Raw genomic sequence first — 18,591 nt, 5'->3', positions numbered from 1 at the left:
ACATTTGTAGATAATAACTAAATCTACAATTTTGTTCAGTAAAGTGTTGCTGTATCTTTTGTAGTAACGGTGCTACAATGCTAGTATCTCATTAGTAACTAAATGAACGTTCATTTAGTTACTAAAGAGGTACTAGCATTGTAGCGCCGTAACTACAAAAGGTACAGCAACACTTTATTCAGCAAAACTGTAAATAATAAGGAATTCTACAAATGTCTCATACATTACTTTGTCAAATTTAGCGCGGCTGAGACGATAGTATGAAATGAATCAAAATTGAGTCAAAGTGAACGAACCATCCCTGGTTCTAAGACATGAAAAAACGGTTTAAAGTAAAAGAGGATTTTGATTTTCATGCTTGTGGTTGGTCTATAATTGTTATCCGACACTAGTTCTTATAGGATCGACTGCTAACAATAGTGAATGTATGTATATTTACGACTAAGATCAAGCTCGCCGAGCATTTTAATTTTCAAGTGTTACGCTACGAATTCGTCTTATATATTCGTTGTATGAATCTTTTATTTGCAGCAGAACTAGCAGCAGAGATTTTTGACTACGTAGTTATTAGTCGTTTTAGCAGAAAGCATTTTTTTATTATTTAAAACGTGAGTGCTTTTATTTACCGGTTCTAAAAGAACATCCATATTTAAAATATACAACTAATACATAGGTTGAAAAAATAAGAAAGGAATACAAGTCAGAAATACGCAATTTTGCATTATAAAATATAACTCGGAATAAACGTAAATCGAAAACCGATTAGAATTACAGTCTGAGCGTGCGCATGATAACGTTTAGATTTTCCTGAAGTTGTTTTAGCTCACTCAATACATTGGGATCTATTCTGCTAACGATTTGTGGATCAACCGAATCCATCTCGGTTGGTCGAATGGCTAGCATTCCGTTTTGAACTGGAATATTCAGGTTTGCTGTTGCTTCAAGCATGCTGAAAGTGAAAATAGTTGAGTTGTTTTGCTATGTTCAAAGCCAATTAGTCTTACTTTGCAGTAATGACTGGACTTCCAGTAATCGAATATACAGGTTCTCCTAACCTAGCGTGACGTATGATGGCCATTGCGCTGTTGGGCTGTACTTTCGGGGTAATAGGCCCGCACACTCGGTCAGCACTTATCGCTTTAGAACGGTAAGGCATTGGTGTCTTTATTTTAGATCTAGGAACAATTTTTTTATGAAATCAGGATCAATACAGATTACCTACGAGACAAATCTACCTGGAGGCACGGTCCTTTGCTGTGGGATTAGCTGTAAGTGTCATTCCCAAAACCGATCTACTCGTGTTGGTGGATTGGAAAAGACTGTGGCTCGCGCTGCTGTTGCCCATAGCGCTTGTCGATTTACTGCGACGGCGATATTTAGCCGACATTAACGGTCCCATACGTTTGGACGTTGACAATGTGGAAAGACGCTCGTGGTTTTCACTCTCCTCTGTAAGGTAACCTTATGTTATGATTCCAGTCAAGTATGGACAGAACCAGTCACCATGATGTATTTTGGGAATATGAAAGAGATGAAAAGAATATGCAATCACCACACAAAAAGCATTCTAATGTACATTCGCATAGAGAAGTGCAAATATGTTAAGCCCCAAATTAGTTTAGTAAACCTTTGGCAGTGCATACAATTTGACACCGTTTAATTTACTCCATAATTTGAAAAATAAATGATGTCGAGGTAACTACGTGCAGCGTTAGTCATACATATACTTACCGTCATCTTTCGATTTTTTTCTAGCTGATTTTTCAAGCATCATGCTCAAATTCGCCAAGTGGGTTGTTTTATCTGCATAAAAGGATGATTCGATTTTTTCCGCTTCTTCATTCTGAAAGTAGTCAAATGATGCTCAATACAAACTACTTTAAAAAAAATGACAAAAAAATACATATTCTCTAATCTGATCAATGGTCATCGTTTGAAATTTCTTCGGAATTCTAGTTTTCAAAGCATCAATAAGACGTTGAATTTTATCCATTTCATCTCGGAAATTGAGCTCCAGATTTGCCATTTCGCTCTCCACTAGAATAAAAAAAAAACAGATTGGCAAACGAAAGAAGAATCGTATAAAATATTAAATACCATGCACTTCAAAGTCTCTCATCTTGTTTTCAATGCGAGTACGTTCATCAGCAGATGCTCGTTTTTTGCTCACCACTCGACGAATCTTATTTCGGGTCATTTTACTTTTAAAAAGTTACAATTGTATCTCACTCCACGATAGTAATCTGTATCAAAATCAGATACCTTGTTTTTACTTAAAAATACACGATTTTTCGCAACTAGATCTCTTCTTGCTGTACAGAAAATAAAAAGTCCGTTGAAAGCTGAAAGCAGAGCATCTACATGTAAACGCGGGGTTTCGTTAAATCTGATTTGACAGATGACACCATATTTGTACGTGTATGCGTGCGGTACTTTATTGTTTACCTTTAACGGTTACCAATTAATTAACATGCTAAATCAAGACTATCCAATTTCGCACCAAAATGGGCGTTTAAAATACTATTGTGCTTTGCAAGAAATCTTTTCATTCTCGGAAAGTTTACAGCAAGCTGTCAAAATAATTCTGTATTGAGCGAAGCTGACGAATTTTCGTTAATTGAATATCGATATTTTTCACATATCGATACGTATACTCAGTTGAAAGCATAATCAGCAAAATTGCTCGCATCACGTGACGATCTGCATTTTACATTTATTTTATAACACTCTGTATAACGTGTTAACATTTACAGAGCTGTTGTATTTATTTATATGCATGCCGAAATTAACTATATTTCGAAAAAATCTCTATCGAGATTTCGTCCACAAATGTCGATACCAGTGATATCGATACATTATCGCCCAATGCTGAGTTCGCCAAATATTGAAGGATGTGCTTTTGTTCAGAGCTGCCATACAAATAGATCAATTTCTATTGTTTAGATATTTGCATCATCATTCCGTACTTCTTAAATTTTTCTACTATTTACGCCAATTTTTATACTTATCATATTCAGTGAATTTATATAAAACAGATTCTTGAATGTAACAGGCTAAAAGAAGCTTTTTATGGTAGTTTTAGTTGCTAAAGCATCAGTAACATTTGCACATATAAACCAAAAAATATTTGGCCACCTTTTCTTGTTCTCGTTGCGGTGATTGACGATGCGGACTACCGCCGCAACAGGATGAAAATTTACGTAAATAACCGCAATACTGATTCTCGCTGATGATTGATGATATTGCGGTTATTTAACGGGAAATTAGCAGTCATCAACTTTTCGTCGGAAAGCCCAATTTTGGAAGCAGTTTTTGAGCCCAAAAGCGGAGTTTTGTTCGTAAAATTGTAAATACTGCATTCTTCTTGCGAATTTGAACACTTCAAATATATTTTCATGAACAGAATTTTTGTTTCAAACAAAAAAACTGCTTTTGAAATTGGCAGAATCGATGACGACTAATTTCACCTTAACGGGAAATTAGCAGTCATCAACTTTTCGTCGGAAAGCCCAATTTTGGAAGCAGTTTTTGAGCCCAAAAGCGGAGTTTTGTTCGTAAAATTGTAAATACTGCATTCTTCTTGCGAATTTGAACACTTCAAATATATTTTCATGAACAGAATTTTTGTTTCAAACAAAAAAACTGCTTTTGAAATTGGCAGAATCGATGACGACTAATTTCACCTTAATACATAAAATTTCATCCTGTTGGGGTGGTAGTCCGCATCGTCAATCACCGCAACGAGAACAAGGAAAGGTGGCCAAATATTTTTTGGTTTATATGTGCAACTGTTACTGATGCTTTAGCAACTAAAACTACCATAAAAAACTTCTTTTAGCCTCTTACATTCAAAAATCTGTTTTATATAAATTCATTGAATATCATAAGTAAAAAAATTGGTGTAAATAGTAACAAAATGTAAGAAGTAGGGTAACCAACCTAATTTGGACCCCATCAGCAGCTGTACATAATTTGGACACTTCCATTTGATTTTGCTGTAAGTGTCCAAATTATGAACAGCTGCTCATGGGGTCCAAAATACGTTGGTTACCCTACGGCATGGTGATTCAAATATCTAAACAATAGAAATTAATCTATTTGTATGGCAGCTCTGGATAAAAGAATATCCTTCAATATTTGGCGAGCTCAGCATTGGGCGATAATGTATCGATATAACTGGTATTGATATTCGTGGACGAAATCTCGATAGAGATTTTTTCGAAATAGTTAACCCTCTCTGTCCCATGGTAGCACAGGTGCTCCATGACTTCCGATACTAAAATCGACCGATAAAATTTTTGAGGCATTCAAATATGGAAATTTTGATTTTGTAACGTAGTAATAACATTGTTTTACAAGGTGTATAGTTGCGTTTGACGAATTGTTAATTAATAGCTTTTTTTACATGATCAAAAACTGTAAACCACCAAAACACCCCTGGGACAGAGAGGATTAATTTCGGCATGCATAAATAATTACAACAGCTCTGTAAATGTTAACACGTTATACGGAGTGTTATAAAATAATTGTAAAATGCAGATCGTCACGTGATGCGAGCAATTTAGCTGATTATGCTTTCAGCTGAGTATACGTATCGTAGAGTGACTATATACAGAGTGGCGACAATGTCAAAATTGGAATAATTATCTGTCAGTGTCATTCCAATCGAGCAGACGACCTATCCAATGCGTATGCAGGAAAGAGAAAGAAAAACCATGGAAAAACCGCATTGCATACATTTGGGATGACTTGTCGCTACTCTGTATATAGTCACTCTAACGTATCGATATGTGAAAAATATCGATATTCAATTAACGATAATTCGTCAGCTTCGCTCAATACAAAATTATTTTGACAGCTTGCTATGAACTTTCCGAGAATGAAAAGATTTCTTGCAAAGCACAATATTTCCTTGTGCACACATTGTCGCGCGATTTGTTGTTGCTCTTGACGGGTTTGCATATTCGTTACTGTTTCTCCACAGAACAGAAGTGGAAGTCCGAATGATTCGGCGATCAAAACTGGTAGCAGAGACTTTTTTGTTTTTCTTTTTCTTTGGGAAGGTTTTCGCATAGGAGCGAATAACAGCAATATAAGCAGAACGCTCGCTGCCAATCGCATAGCAGATTTCACATGCTTTCGTGTGCATTTGTATGCGTTCGTGTGTTTTCGTGGGAAAAAGTGACCCGCTACCGCCAGGTTCGCTAGTATCTGTAGAAAGTAGCATGTACGTGTTTGGATTTCTACTTCCACTTCTGTTCTGTGGTTTTTCGCCAGTTATTATACTCAATTACCAATCTCAATATTTACTGTCCTTAAATTCTTTATCCACTTCTTCCTATTCTTTCGCTGTTTTCCTTCTTGTCAGAATAGCAGAATAGCGATTTGTTAAAGAGTGCAAAAGACAGAATTATGTCGGGAATAATTTTCACGCATTCAGCTACGGGCAGTTCTGTAGGTGGAAAAGAAGTCGTGCGGTGCCGTCATAGCGAATTAAGTTTTTTTTTATTTTTCCCGATTTGCTCGGTCAAGTTAACCGTTAATTGCCGTCAACCGTCAAACGACGCTTGAGCATTTTGTAATGTGAACCATGTGAACGCATTCATCCCAAGGAACATTTTTGTTGTATGGCAGCTTATCAAGTGCTCGTTCCAATGGTTATAGTTATACAATAGTTGAGTAAGCTGCTCTTAAACAAAAATGTTTGTTGGGATGACCATGACAGATTTTGACAGTGTCGTCACTCTATCCAGTTTTTTACGAGCCATAATGGCGAACGTGTTCGTAATATTTGAACAGCATTTTTGACATTTCCCTAATAGAGCTTTCCAGTTACGTGCGTATTGGTGCTTGAAAATGAGGCAAACAACAACAGTACACAAAAGAGATGCATTCCTTTGTCACCAAGGTACAGAATGGATTTCGTCTTCCGCTGGCTTAAATACCAGCAAATTTTCAAAATATGTGCTTGAGTTTGGAACAGGATGGAAAATTTGACTGAAATATGTGCTCTGCAGTGTGGCAAACGGAGAAACACAACTAGTAATCGCTATTTATCGGTTTGTTCCTCCAGCATCAGCTGTTCCCCAAAATGAGGTTAACATCGTGGATGTTACACGCGTATTTCGTCTTCGCTAGTGTGGGTGCTTGAGCAGTAAACCAACAATACGCAATTTTACATAAAAATTTCTTCGCGACTGTTGATATTGGTGTTATTGATTCTATGCAATCAATTTACCGAATAGTGACTTTAACGCTGGTACTCAAAAGTAGGCAATTCGCTTTTACCTAAAATTGACTTCCCGCACGGAAGTCCGTTTTGAATCAAAGTAAGCATATTTGGGTTTAATTATTTTTCTGTGTAGATTCGCCCTAGTTCCAATCGAACGGCTGTCAAAATGTTTGTTTTTTCACTCAGGTTGGAGTTAGTTTCGCTCTAGGTTGAACTTTTTAGACGTCGGGTTCGCCCTGGGTCTTTCTACAGTTTCAACCCCGCTACTAGCAATAAACTGACAACCCGAAAACGTTTGTTTATTCTCCCGTAAATGTTTGTTTATTCAGTGGTCGGATTGGAACCACATCCCTGGCACGAACGTCATTCTCATACATTTTTTTTGAAGCGGTTTGAACCAGGCTTGCTGGCTCGATTTTGACAGCACCTGTAAGAATTACGCAATCATAGGGTTTTATGGTTCAGAAAATATGTTGCATGTAGGATGTAGATAATGAACGATGTTCGTTTTTTTGTGTTATTGGCAACATAAGATAGGAAAAATTCTGACTTTTGATAGTCTTATTTTTTACGATAAACAAAAAAAGGGAAACAACACGCTGCTTTCGTCATACTGCGCAGCATTAAATACATGCGTTGTCTCGTTTAAATTTTGTTTCAAAATTTGTTGTCTACCTCTATTACCACCACTATCGGAGGCGGCTTCAGCTGACAACTGTCGTGACAGGGATCTGATTGGAACTAACCCATCAGGTTAAAAAACAAAACCGATATCAGTCACAGAAAAATGGCGACGTGCCGGGGAGTCGGAGTTGTCGCGTCTTGATAGGTGGCTACCAAGGGGTTTCCAGTAAGGCGTAAAAATGCGTAGTAATCAGAGATTACTTTTGTAACCATTTACGGATAAATTAGGTAATCAATGGTTATCTGTAGAATAATCAATGATAATCTTAAGTCGCCCCATCGACATCTCTAGAACGAGCTGCAGTGAACGTCAGCGACAACATGTCCTGGGCTCAAAATTTGACAGCGGGCCCAAACAGACTGCTGGCAGCTGAGTGAAACGCAGTGCTGACATGCTATCTCATTTTCACACACACGAGATGTTGACAGCGAAAACATGGTTGCCTGCCGATGGAGTGTCTTAAGTAATCATTGGTAATCATTTTAATTTAGACATGAATACCACAACAGTGGTAAAGTTTCTTAAATAAAATATAATAATAATAATAATTGGTAATCATGATTAATTTATAGTAATCACAAGAGATTGATTACTGGTAATCAGAGGTAATCAGTAAAGTATTCAAAAGTAACTTTTTTCGAAGGTGCGTAGTAATCATTGCTGTTGGAAACCCCTTGGTGGCTACCATAATCGTCGTTACCAAATTAAAAATCGATTAACATTCAGCTGTTACGTAGTATTTGATAGCCGTTTTTAAGGTTTTTGATTTCCGTTTGACATTTGTGACGTTTGTTGTAAGAGTGGTCGTGTAATGTTTTCGTCCAAAATATTGCTCGTTTCATATGTATGCGAGAACTGCGTTTGACTGAGATGCTGACGAGATTACCACGACCGACGGGTTGCTGATGCTTACGGATGGACGGAACACACATCTCGGGACGGTAAAGGAGAATCGCAGTAACCTTGGTGTGTAACGGGCGTGCTCTAGATTCAGCATTTTCGGTCAATTTTCCGCGTGCTTCCGCAAACCGGAAGTGGAAGCTTTTGTGTGCAATCGAAGCAGGGAAAAGTGATTTTTTATTCGCAATTGTTGCTGTTTGAGAAGGTGTAATGTTTTGATTCTTCACGGAGTTACGGATTTTTTCTTCGATATCGCTGTCACACACGGTTAGGATACTGCACACCGATTAAGCAATTTTTTCACGGAGGAAATCATTGGAAGGCGATTGACGAAGACAAAGAAAAGTAAGAAGGTAATTTCGCACGGTGACGACGGATCTTTTTGCGTTGAATTTCGGTTCGCTTTGAGCGTAGTGACTACGTAATGAACGAGGTTGAGGTAAAACAGGAAAAAGATGTGGACGTGTACGAGTATAATCAGCAGCAACAAGGCGGAACGATGGCAAATGATGAAAATGGTGGATCTGACCAGGAAATCGTCGTCGGAATCGATGAGGACCACATTAATTTTCTCACAAGTATGGCGTCTGATGATGATTCACTGGATTGTCCACCGGAAATGGGTAACGATGGCAGAATGGGTTTTGCGGATACATGCGAAGACGAAGATGAAGATGTTATAGCTACAGCGGAATCAATTTTATCGAGAACGGCAGAACGGACAAACCAACAAGTGTACAATTGTGAGTACTGCAACAAGACCTTCACCTGGTTGAAATCCCTCACGGTGCATCTTCGCACTCACACCAACGTAAAGCCGTACAAATGCGAAATGTGCGATAGGTCTTTCGTACGATCCGATTATCTCAAATACCATATAATGAAGTCCCATGAAACGAATGAACAGGTTTTTACCTGTGTGGCATGTTCCGGTGTATTCGCTACTAATCGTGGCCTACTGAGGCATATTCGTACTGAACATGGCGGAAATGTCGGCCGTAGAGAAGCCTCCTCGGATAACGATTCTGTCGGGGAGGAGCATGAAAATGGAAAATTTGCCTGTACTTATTGCGATGATTCGTTCAATTCCCGTGATTTGCTAGTTGCTCACATGAAACGCCATTTAGGCGAAAAACCATTCCGATGCGATTTATGCCCAAAGTCTTTTATACGACAGGATTTTCTGCAGTGTCACCGATCCAACCATTTGAAAACTTTGGATTTCAGACAAAACGGCTTTCAATCGGAATCGTCGAAGCGGCCGCGTATCAGTCTAAAAAAACTGGAAGATTTGGTTCCGTCCAATTCGGTTTCTAGGGCAGAATCTAGCGAAGACGAAGAAGCGGATGATGGAGCTGCCAGCTCTTCCGACAGCGATAGCCAGAACAAGAACAGACGAGAGGAAAGCGCAGAGCAGAAAAGTCACTTGGCAGCGGTTATGGCTCAGGTTTCCAAAGCAGATAATGATCAGATGCAGTGTCCGCGGTGCGATAAGACTTTCTCAGAACAAACGACCTTGATGGAGCATTTGCGCACCCATACTGGTGAGTAGAACGTTGCATTATTCGATGCTTTTTATAAAACTACATGAATTTTGTAAAGAATAACGTCAAAAATGGAGTATTTTTTGTAAATATTCTCGCTTTATAAGTAATTTTAATTTCTTAGTTGAATTCAATTCAAACAAACACTGCAATTAGTTTTACAAAGTGGATTTTCAAATGCATTGGGAATGATTGGTACGATCTTCACGTAATAGAATGACGAATGTGTATAATGTTTTGAACTTGTTTCCTAAAAAGCAGCAGATTTTTTTTCAATAAATGTTACTGTACAGTTACAGAACATTGTTATTACAATTTGAACGTAGTACTACGTTTTTGTTTTCTGTACTGGGGTGCACTTTAGATGTACGAGAAATGCACCAGTAAAGAAAAAAGGTTACGTTTTGCACGTTTATAATGCAACCAACTTTAATGGATTTTAGAGGTATTTGCATCTGTCGATCAGAAATCTTTCTATACATTGATTGATGAAGATAATTTAAGAGGAATTTGTCAAATCTCAATAAGCGCACTGTCAATAATTAGCGAATCAACCAATCACATGTAAGCATGCTTTTGCTTTGCTTTTGCTCGTGTTTAGAAAAAAGTGACTAAGTTTCCCCATCCAACACATCAGAAATTATTTGTTTCGATTAAGTCTAGACCAAGTTGATAAAAAAGCAAAGCCTGGGTGCTAATTCCGTTATCGAAATTTGACCTGTTTTTTATACGACAGACTTCGCAACCAGCTGTTAGAATACAGGAGAGTGCGGGGTCAGTGCTACGATCCTATTGACTGTAACAGCCTCTCCCAGCCGAGATTCGAACATACGACGACTGGTTTATTAGACCAGCGTCTTACTTCGAGGCCAACTGGGAGGCTGCCATGACCAAGTTGATATCCTGTGCGTAAATAATTTTGTAAAAGTGTTACAAGTACCCCTCTTCGATTGTTTATATTCGATTGGATCGTTTGCCCATTGAACCAAGACGAACTTGATGTCCTGAACGTAAAATGTGTTCGTAATATAGAACAACCATCCCTTCCTTGTAACCAATCATTTCGATATGTTGAAATAATTAAACTATTATTTATTAATTTATTATTATGTCAATTTTATTCGAAGCTGTTGTATGAAAACAAGGTAGACAGAATCTTTTTGCATATGACATGACACAGCAATTGTCAGAGTGAAGAATCAATCGCACTCAAAGAATAGTGACGGTTTAATCCAAACCGGTTGGGTTGGTAAACGGTCCGAAATTTTCAATAATTATTTGATTTTCGATTAATCGGCGAGCGTTGTCTGTACTAATCGAATACAATTATTCGTGGTAGTAGTATTCGATTAAAAACCATTCGATTATTTTTTGTTATTCGATTAGTTGAATTAATCGAACGCTTAAATTTTCAACTAAACCTGAAGATAGTGATTTTGCGGTGACTTAAAATCAAAGAATTAAGCAGTTGATCAAGTTGAGGGTAAAATGTTAATTACCAAATATTTACAGGCGTCAGACGATAGCTGAAGAGTAGTAAGCTGAAACGTTACGCGATATATTCATCAGTTTCATTATTTCACCGAAAATTTTCAACTAACCCTGAAGATAATGACTTTTGTTTGAGTCTGGGCTTAAGAGAAAATTTGAAATGAGTGTTTTTATGGACGATGAAGTGAGACTTCAGTGTTACGTCTGTTAGTCTGTGATGGAACTGTCGGTCCCCAAATTTCCTCGGAAGTTCCCACGAGCTTTCTAAAAGAAGTGAAGAGCCGCCAGTTCGGCATCGTAGCGCTGCAGGAGATATGTTTGAAAGGAACGATGGTGCGTACGTACAGGGATGGTCATACCATCTGCCAGAGCTGCGGCAATACATACGAGCTGGGCCCAGATGCAGAAGCAGATGATCGGGTGGTGGCCGATTAACTCCAGAGTGTGCCATTTATGAATCAAGGGACGATTCTTTAATATCAGCATAATTACCGTGCACCGCTCTTACGACCGCTACTCAAGACATAATGTCAAAATCATCATCGGGGACTGTAATGTTCAGGTTGGTCAGGAGGAGGAACTTAATCCGGTAATTGGACAGTTCAGCACTTACCCGCAAACGAACGAAAACGTTCTAAGACTTGTTGACTTCACAGCCTCCAAGAACATAACCATACGTAGTATCTTCTTCCAGTATAACCTCTACCATCGGCACATCTGGAGATCCTCCAACCAGACGGAATCACATATCGACCACGTTCTGATAGATGGTCTGCACTTTTCAAACATTATCGACGTCAGAACCTATCCAGGCGCTAACATTGATTTGGATCACTACCTAGTTATAGTAAGGATACATCAAAAATTATCTGTTGTACAACATCGGTGCCCGCCACGTTATAATCTAGCGCGACTGTAACAACTGGATGTAACCGAAAACTACGCGACAAGTTGGCCGGCTGTCTGCATCAACTGATTATCAAGATTTGGGATACGGAACGATCACCGGAGGAGTGAAAAGACGGGGTTATTTGTCCTATCCACAAGAAAGGGGATAAGCTGCATTGAGAGAACTACCGAGCGATCACTATCCTGAATGCCGTCGACAACGTGCTGTGCTGTCCCAAGTCATCTTCCATCGACTATTGCCAATAACCAATAGATTTGTGGGAAGTTATCAGGGGCTGGCTTCATGGAGGGTCGGTCTATAACGGACCAAATATTCACCCTACGGCAGATCCTCCAGAAGTGTCGCGAATCCCGAGTCTCCACGCATCACCTGTTCATCGATTTCAAAGCCGCATATGACAGTACTTATAAACCGACAAGAGCTATGAAAAATTTTGGACTAAAACGGCTTTCCGGGTAAGCTTACTAAACGTATCATGGCTACAATGGATGGGTACCTACCAATGTTGTGTGAGAATCTCGGATGGATGCGACATTCATTCGAATTTTTGGAATTCGGGACTTCGACAAGAAGATGGTCTTTCCTACATGCTATTCAATATTGCACAAGAGGGGCACAGCGAGCGAGGTGGCAAGGTGGTAACAAGGTGAAGTGAGATCTGGCGAGCACTGGGTGCCCACGGAACTGGAGATTAGCTGCCATGCAGAGCCGTAGCGTGACATTGTGGCGCCCTTGGCACAAGTCCAATTTGGCGCCTCTCGTTGCCTAAATCAGTGTTTTCTCATTCTTTTGTATTCGCTTCTCATCCAATACTTAACTGCACTTAACGTAGGTATATATTGGAAAAATGGACTCATTTCGAATGACGAAAAAAAAAAAATACAAAAGTTAATTCAATGAAACAGATTTTCCTGAAATCCTATGGTGCGGAACGATGAGACCATCTTGCTCTAAGATTTTATTTTCAGCTTCTGCTGCACGTTACGGTCGCGCAGTACTGCCGGGCGTCCGGAACCAGGCTTTTGTTCAAGCAAACAGATTCTGTTCAGCGGGTAGGAAGTCAAGTACTTCACCATGTCCAACTTCTTCGTTGCGGGATGGAGCTGGCAGTACGAACAAAGCATCAAGTGCAGTTTTTTTATTGTTTCAGCCATGGCTGTTACATGCAAAACATCTGATAACGTGGCATGAAAAATGGCTAAAATCAGTCCAGTTTTTTATGGCATATGTTATTGCTGATGCATTACTGAATATAAGCCCTTTTTAGCGCCCGCAAGAGCTAGCGCCGTTGGCGGGGGCCAGTCTAGCCAACTATAGGCTACGGCGCTGCCATGCAACGTAAGCCTTGTCACAAGACGTTAGAGCAATTAACCCTCTCTGTCCCATGGTAGCACAGGTGCTCCATGACTTCCGATACTAAAATTGGCCGGGAAAATTTTTGAGGCATTCAAATATGGATATTTTGGTTTTATAACGTAGTAAAAACATTGTTTAACAAGCTGTATAGTTGCGTTTGACCAATTGCTAATTTAAAGCTTTTTTACATGATCAAAAACTGTAATCCAACAAAACACCCCTGGGACAGAGAAGGTTAAATAATAATAATAATAGCCCAAAAAATAGGTTACGGACGTTTGATTTGCTGTTTTATACTAGTTAATGAAAAGCGGAGTGCTATGAAAACTTGCAAGGTACAGAAAACGTTAACTAATTAATGAACTATTACCTGACAGTAATATTTAACTGGATAGTCGGGATAGTCACATGGTATTTAAAAGATGAATATCATTTCAAATCAAACTGTCACAATGAATGGTCTTTTCGACTATTTTCGTGCGTCCAATGACAAATTTTTTTAAGTTTTGATCAAGTCCTTAAGTAAATTAATGTGTGTCGTTTATTAACTGGTCAGCAGTTTTCTGTAAATTATCTAAAGGTGCTACAAATCACGCAAAAATCTTCGAAATGCGATACCACCGAGGATGTGCAACTGTGGTCTGATGATTTAACTCTTAGATGAACTACGAACTCTAAGAAACTGATAAATATGATACGCAAACGCAAATTGATAAAAATGATATTTTAAGGCATTCTTTAGTATTTACGGCGCAGTTACAGTTCACACTGAATGGTGCGTCAAGAGCGCTCTCCCGGTGAGAACTGAGGCTGAGGCTGTTATAGTTAAATAAGCAATATCGGTGCACTGAGTGCAGTAATTAAAGTTTTGAAATTTATTCCCCATAAAAGGCCTTGTAATTTATCCGCAAATTTCGCCCATGTTTTACTAGATGGTAGTAAATGTAAAACGCGCTGGTGGTTACACAACTTCTATGACGGGCTTACGGGGATCGAATAAATGGGGGTATTAAATTTAGCGATAGTTAAGCGTTTCGGAAAAATTTCCATCTCCCGCTAAAGAGGTAAAGAATCACTGGCAAGAGCCCGACTGCAACACTAACATTAGGAATTATTATTATGCAGGGGGCAATGCGTCCAGGTTTCTTGCCTAGTGACGTATATTCTATTCTATTTAATATTCGTATAACACTTCGTAGGATTGAATCGTGAACAACGTCTTTAGTTTCTTGTAAGCAAATAAATTACACTAAAGAGGTGTACTGAATGATCATCCTAAAAGGGCAGGTAGATTGAAGAAAGGCTAAAAGTGTAGGAAAGCGCATCATTCACAGTAAGGATTTTTTCGATGCAAATCCGTTTGTAGCCAAGTGAGGATCATTCTGCAAGTAGAAGGATTTCATAGCCCCGCACATACAGGAGATATAGCAATGTTTGGCTCAGCAATGTTGTAGATAATAACTAGCTCTAGAAGTGCTCCATACATAACATTTTCTAATTTCTCTTGACTGAGACAGGTGCTATTCAGACAGCTTCAATTGGTATTTTTATTCCCATTATAGAAGTTGAGCTACCTTTACTGATATCTTGACTTTTCTTCCGTTTCAGCTATCACCCCGTTCCAATGTCCGTTGTGTAGTTTAGCTTTCATAAGATCAGACTACTTGAAAAATCACCTGAAAAAACACATCGAGGACAACGGTGAAGATCCTGGCGCACCGGGAGCGATCGACACTTCAACGTTAGCCTTTGGTGCGGCCAGCTTTATAAGCACCTCAACTGCCCAAAGTTCATCGTCATCAGTATCGTTACTGAAGCCTATTTGTGCTAGGCCGCAGTCGACCGGAATCTCTCTGCTGAAACCACCGGAGGAAAGAAAACCACCGGATCAGCAGGAGTATTGCATTCGAACAGATGACGGAAAATTTATGTGTACCGTGTGCGAGCGCGTGTTCTCGCATCAGCAGACCGTTCGTATTCACTTCCGAATTCATACCAACGAAAAACCTTACAAATGCAACCACTGCCCGGAATCGTTTATCCGGTCGGATTATCTTGAACGACACATGAAAGTGCACTGGAAGGACGGTCCGGGAGTGATGCCACCGTTGACGATGATGGGCAAAAATTCGGTGATTCCAGTCGGTGCTTCGGATAGCAGCGATTCAACAAGCCCTCAAAAGATGACAATCGGTCGCGCAGGATTGCTGCCGGAAAATTATCACTTTGTCGAAGCTGGTGACGGACAGTATGCGTGTAAGATTTGCGACCAGGTGTTCACCCATTGTGATTCATTACGGAAACATGCGCTTACCCATACGGAGGAGAAACCATTTTTCTGCGATATCTGCGACCGATCGTTCAATCGTGTCGACTATCTGAAGGAGCATTTCAAATCCAAGCGCCATCGACAAGCATTGGCCGAAACGAATGGTGATGTGATCGAAGACGACGACGATTCAACTACAGATACCAGCATTGCTGGACGGATCGCAAAGACCAAGTCCCCGATCAGCCCAATGACGAATGCTCTCGCTGAAAGGATAGAATTTCAGCGAACTGACGATGGACGGTACAAATGTTCCGAATGTGACAAAACTTTTGTTACGGCGGTTACACTCAAAATGCATCTTCGATTACACACGGGAGAAAAGCCTTACAAATGCAGCATGTGCAGTATGGCGTTTATCCGGTCTGACTATTTAAAAACACATGAGAAGATTCATAGGCAGGAAGCTTTCATGCTGGGACATGGATTGATGACAACGAGGTCGAACGAAGATATCGATGGTCGGAGTTCTGCAGAGGAATCGGACGATGATGCCAGGACACAGCCGGTATATTCTAATGCAAACTATAATGGAGTACTTCCGGAGAAGCAAGATGCACACCTGCAGATGAATAACCATTTGGCCGGTAGAGCTGTGGAAATTGTTGAAGAGGTCGACGATGACGACGAGGAAGAGGAAGAAGAGGACGACGAGAGTGAAGACGAACAGGTGAGCGGTAGTGGTAATGTAACGCTCCAACATTTACGTTGGAATTGCGTTTCCAATCATTATATGCGTAAAAATAGAAATTGCATGTACTGGCCGCTTTGTTGGTTCAGAAAATAAACAACCATCTCATATACTATTCTTTCAGGTCATTGAAGTGATGGTGAAGGAAGAAGATTCTGATGACGACGATGACGAGGAGGAGGAGGAAGAGGAGGAAGAAGATGAGCAGGAAGGGTAGTTTGGTTGCTCTGCTGTACCTTTCACATTTTAGAACCACCTTCTATTTGTAGGGAGGATGGTCAGAATGGTCAAAACGAGGAACCAGGGGAAGAGCAGGAAGAGAACGATAACAACAATAGCTATGAGAACGAGGACAGTGCATCACGGACGAGTGGCGGTGGGGGCGTGGGCTCAGAACCAGTTGAACACAAATCGAAACATAGGTGTCACGTGTGCCGGAAGGAGTTTGCGTGGCCCAAGTCACTGAAAATTCACCTTCGAACGCATACCGGAGAACGGCCATATGAATGCGAAGTCTGTGGAAAAAGTTTTACCCGGTCTGATAGTTTGAAAGCACATCGAAATACACACGGAGAAGTAAGAGTGCTGCAGTGCCATTTATGCGATGCCAGCTTTTTGGATGAAAGTGGTCTGATACGGCATCAAAAGCTGGAGCATGGCATAGAACCGCTGGATGTTTAGATAGAAACAAATTTTGTGCACGTGGTACCTCAGTGAGTAACGCATTGTCCTCACGCCCTGTTCATGTGATTAGTTGGTAATGCCAGGTGTATATTTATCATATTGAACCGACAATACCGGACAAGATGCACACCATACGGAGCTTGATGTACGAGGGTTGGAACATACCACCTGGTAGGAATAATTCAGTTCAATGATGATTTTAGTCATAGACTCCCACGACCATCCATCTAAGCAGATTACAAAAATTGCGGATCACCTAACCGCATCTTATGTAGTAGCTATATGATAAGTACGTGATGGAATAAATTTCCATATTTCACATGGTTTTACAAATATAAATGGTTAAACTAGATAATTAGGAACGCAAAGCGCTAAGCAAAATCATTTTATGTTATTGGTGTTCGCCTTTCGCTCAGTGAGCCATTTGTGTGCTGGTTACTATTCGAAGGGCTTACCCTGTAACTGTAACGAATCGTGTACACATTATTTTTTGTTATTTGGATGAATGCGAAAAGTGAAAAATTTGATTGCGGAACGATTGTGTGTATGTTGAGTGAGTATCATCAGCATTTTTCCTTTCCCCCCCATTTTTCCAGTGTATGATAGAGCGTTTCCAGCGAAGAAAAAAGCTGAATGCATAGTTTTTTTTATATTTAGACACGGAAGATGTTAGATTTTTCACAAAGTATGTATATTTGTATTATTTGAAAATTAAATTCCACACTACTGAAAAATGAATCACCAAAATTGGAGGTTTCATAAATTGGAGTCCGAAATAAAATTAAATCTCCTGAAATAAAGTGTAATAATATCTAGTTATCCTCAGAGTGTATAGATAAGCGGAAGCCGTCAGCTTGGGAGCAGCAAGAATAATCAAAATCTGAACACAATTACGGTTTGTCAAAATAAATTGATTGTGAACTATTGAAATATATTCTACCTCAGACGGTGCTACATACAGACGCATAGAGAATGCGGCTAGAAGCACCAGTATAATCAGGTTGCAAACAAACAAAGTAAGCCTCCATTCATTATCATCAAGGCCATTCCGTGTCGCGTAACTTAAGGCCGGATTCTCAGGCCCCTCCTTACCTCCTTGAAAGTCATGCTTCAAAGGAAACACACAAGCACGCATAAAAAACACAAGTTTATCGCTTACTCAATAACGATAAAGCACAGAAATATAGTGTAAAATAGAGCATAAATCCGGGCAGTATCCCAATAGAGCAAAGTATACTCGTTGCGGCGATAAGCCCACAAAAAGGACTCCACTCCTCGGTCCTGGGTTACTAATCGCCAATTCATTGAGCATCTTAATACTCGCAAGTCAGCTTCGATCAGGATGAGCACATTGGGAACGGTGAGGTCCTTGAAGAGGACAACCCTCTCCGGCAACCCTGCGACATGGCCGGCCTACCGTAGCTTCTCAACTTTTGCCAGGTGTGCACTAGGAATTCCCGAGGTGTATGATTAGAATTCCGAAAGCAATTGGCCAAGTTGTGAAGCCACCAACAGAGGAGGAGGGTAAGGAGGCAATCAGAGAGCTGGAAAACGCTAAGGCTGCTGGGAAGGAAGGTATTCCGACTGAACTTTGAAAAGCGGGCAGCGAACTACTGTACGAAGGAATCTACCGGATCATTGTCAGGATCTTATAGAGACCTCGTTTGCTCTATTTTAAAGGCGACTTGAGTTTTTATAAAAAGAATCGAGGCATTACATTGTTCAATTCTGCATATAAGATGCTATGCCGTATTCTGTTCTGTAACATG

The 18,591-nt window shown here is 39.9% G+C and overlaps 2 protein-coding genes across 3 annotated transcripts; one reads left to right on the top strand and one right to left on the bottom strand.

Annotated features, from left to right (window-relative positions):
* Positions 1-647: 647 nt before the first annotated feature.
* LOC128737768 (borealin-like) lies at positions 648-2,311 on the bottom strand. 2 transcript variants are annotated; one of them, XM_053832474.1, is made up of 6 exons: positions 2,098-2,311; positions 1,904-2,037; positions 1,732-1,843; positions 1,236-1,461; positions 1,005-1,175; positions 648-949 (listed from the first exon to the last, which is right to left on the bottom strand). In XM_053832474.1, exons 1-6 carry the CDS (start codon positions 2,195-2,197, stop codon positions 769-771), a joined length of 924 nt encoding a protein of 307 aa, XP_053688449.1. In that variant the 5' UTR covers positions 2,198-2,311; the 3' UTR covers positions 648-768. The 2 variants fall into 2 exon arrangements, with proteins under 2 accessions (XP_053688449.1, XP_053688450.1); XM_053832475.1 differs by having other exon boundaries at positions 1,236-1,449.
* A 5,482-nt stretch (positions 2,312-7,793) lies between these two features.
* Positions 7,794-17,547, top strand: LOC128734000 (zinc finger protein 271-like). The gene is made up of 4 exons (XM_053827950.1): positions 7,794-9,361; positions 14,727-16,117; positions 16,263-16,351; positions 16,408-17,547. The coding sequence occupies exons 1-4, from the start codon at positions 8,242-8,244 to the stop codon at positions 16,817-16,819; spliced, it is 3,012 nt and encodes a 1,003-aa protein (XP_053683925.1). The 5' UTR covers positions 7,794-8,241; the 3' UTR covers positions 16,820-17,547.
* Positions 17,548-18,591: the final 1,044 nt, after the last annotated feature.

Source organism: Sabethes cyaneus, chromosome 2 (assembly GCF_943734655.1).
Source record: "Sabethes cyaneus chromosome 2, idSabCyanKW18_F2, whole genome shotgun sequence".
NCBI classification, from domain to species: Eukaryota; Metazoa; Arthropoda; class Insecta; order Diptera; family Culicidae; genus Sabethes; species Sabethes cyaneus.
The sequence above is the reverse complement of the archived record's forward strand: the minus strand, read 5'-3'. Positions and strand labels throughout refer to the sequence as shown.

Coding starts and splice junctions, on each gene's coding strand:
- LOC128734000 (XM_053827950.1), top strand. CDS start 8,242: ATGAACGAGGTTGAGGTAAAACAGGAAAAAGATGTGGACGTGTACGAG. Junction 9,362..14,726: donor GCATTTGCGCACCCATACTG/GTGAGTAGAACG, acceptor CTTCCGTTTCAG/CTATCACCCCGTTCCAATGT. Junction 16,352..16,407: donor GAAGAAGATGAGCAGGAAGG/GTAGTTTGGTTG, acceptor TTCTATTTGTAG/GGAGGATGGTCAGAATGGTC.
- LOC128737768 (XM_053832474.1), bottom strand. CDS start 2,197: ATGACCCGAAATAAGATTCGTCGAGTGGTGAGCAAAAAACGAGCATCT. Junction 1,844..1,903: donor TTGATCAGATTAGAGAATAT/GTATTTTTTTGT, acceptor GACTACTTTCAG/AATGAAGAAGCGGAAAAAAT. Junction 1,176..1,235: donor GCAAAGGACCGTGCCTCCAG/GTAGATTTGTCT, acceptor AATTGTTCCTAG/ATCTAAAATAAAGACACCAA.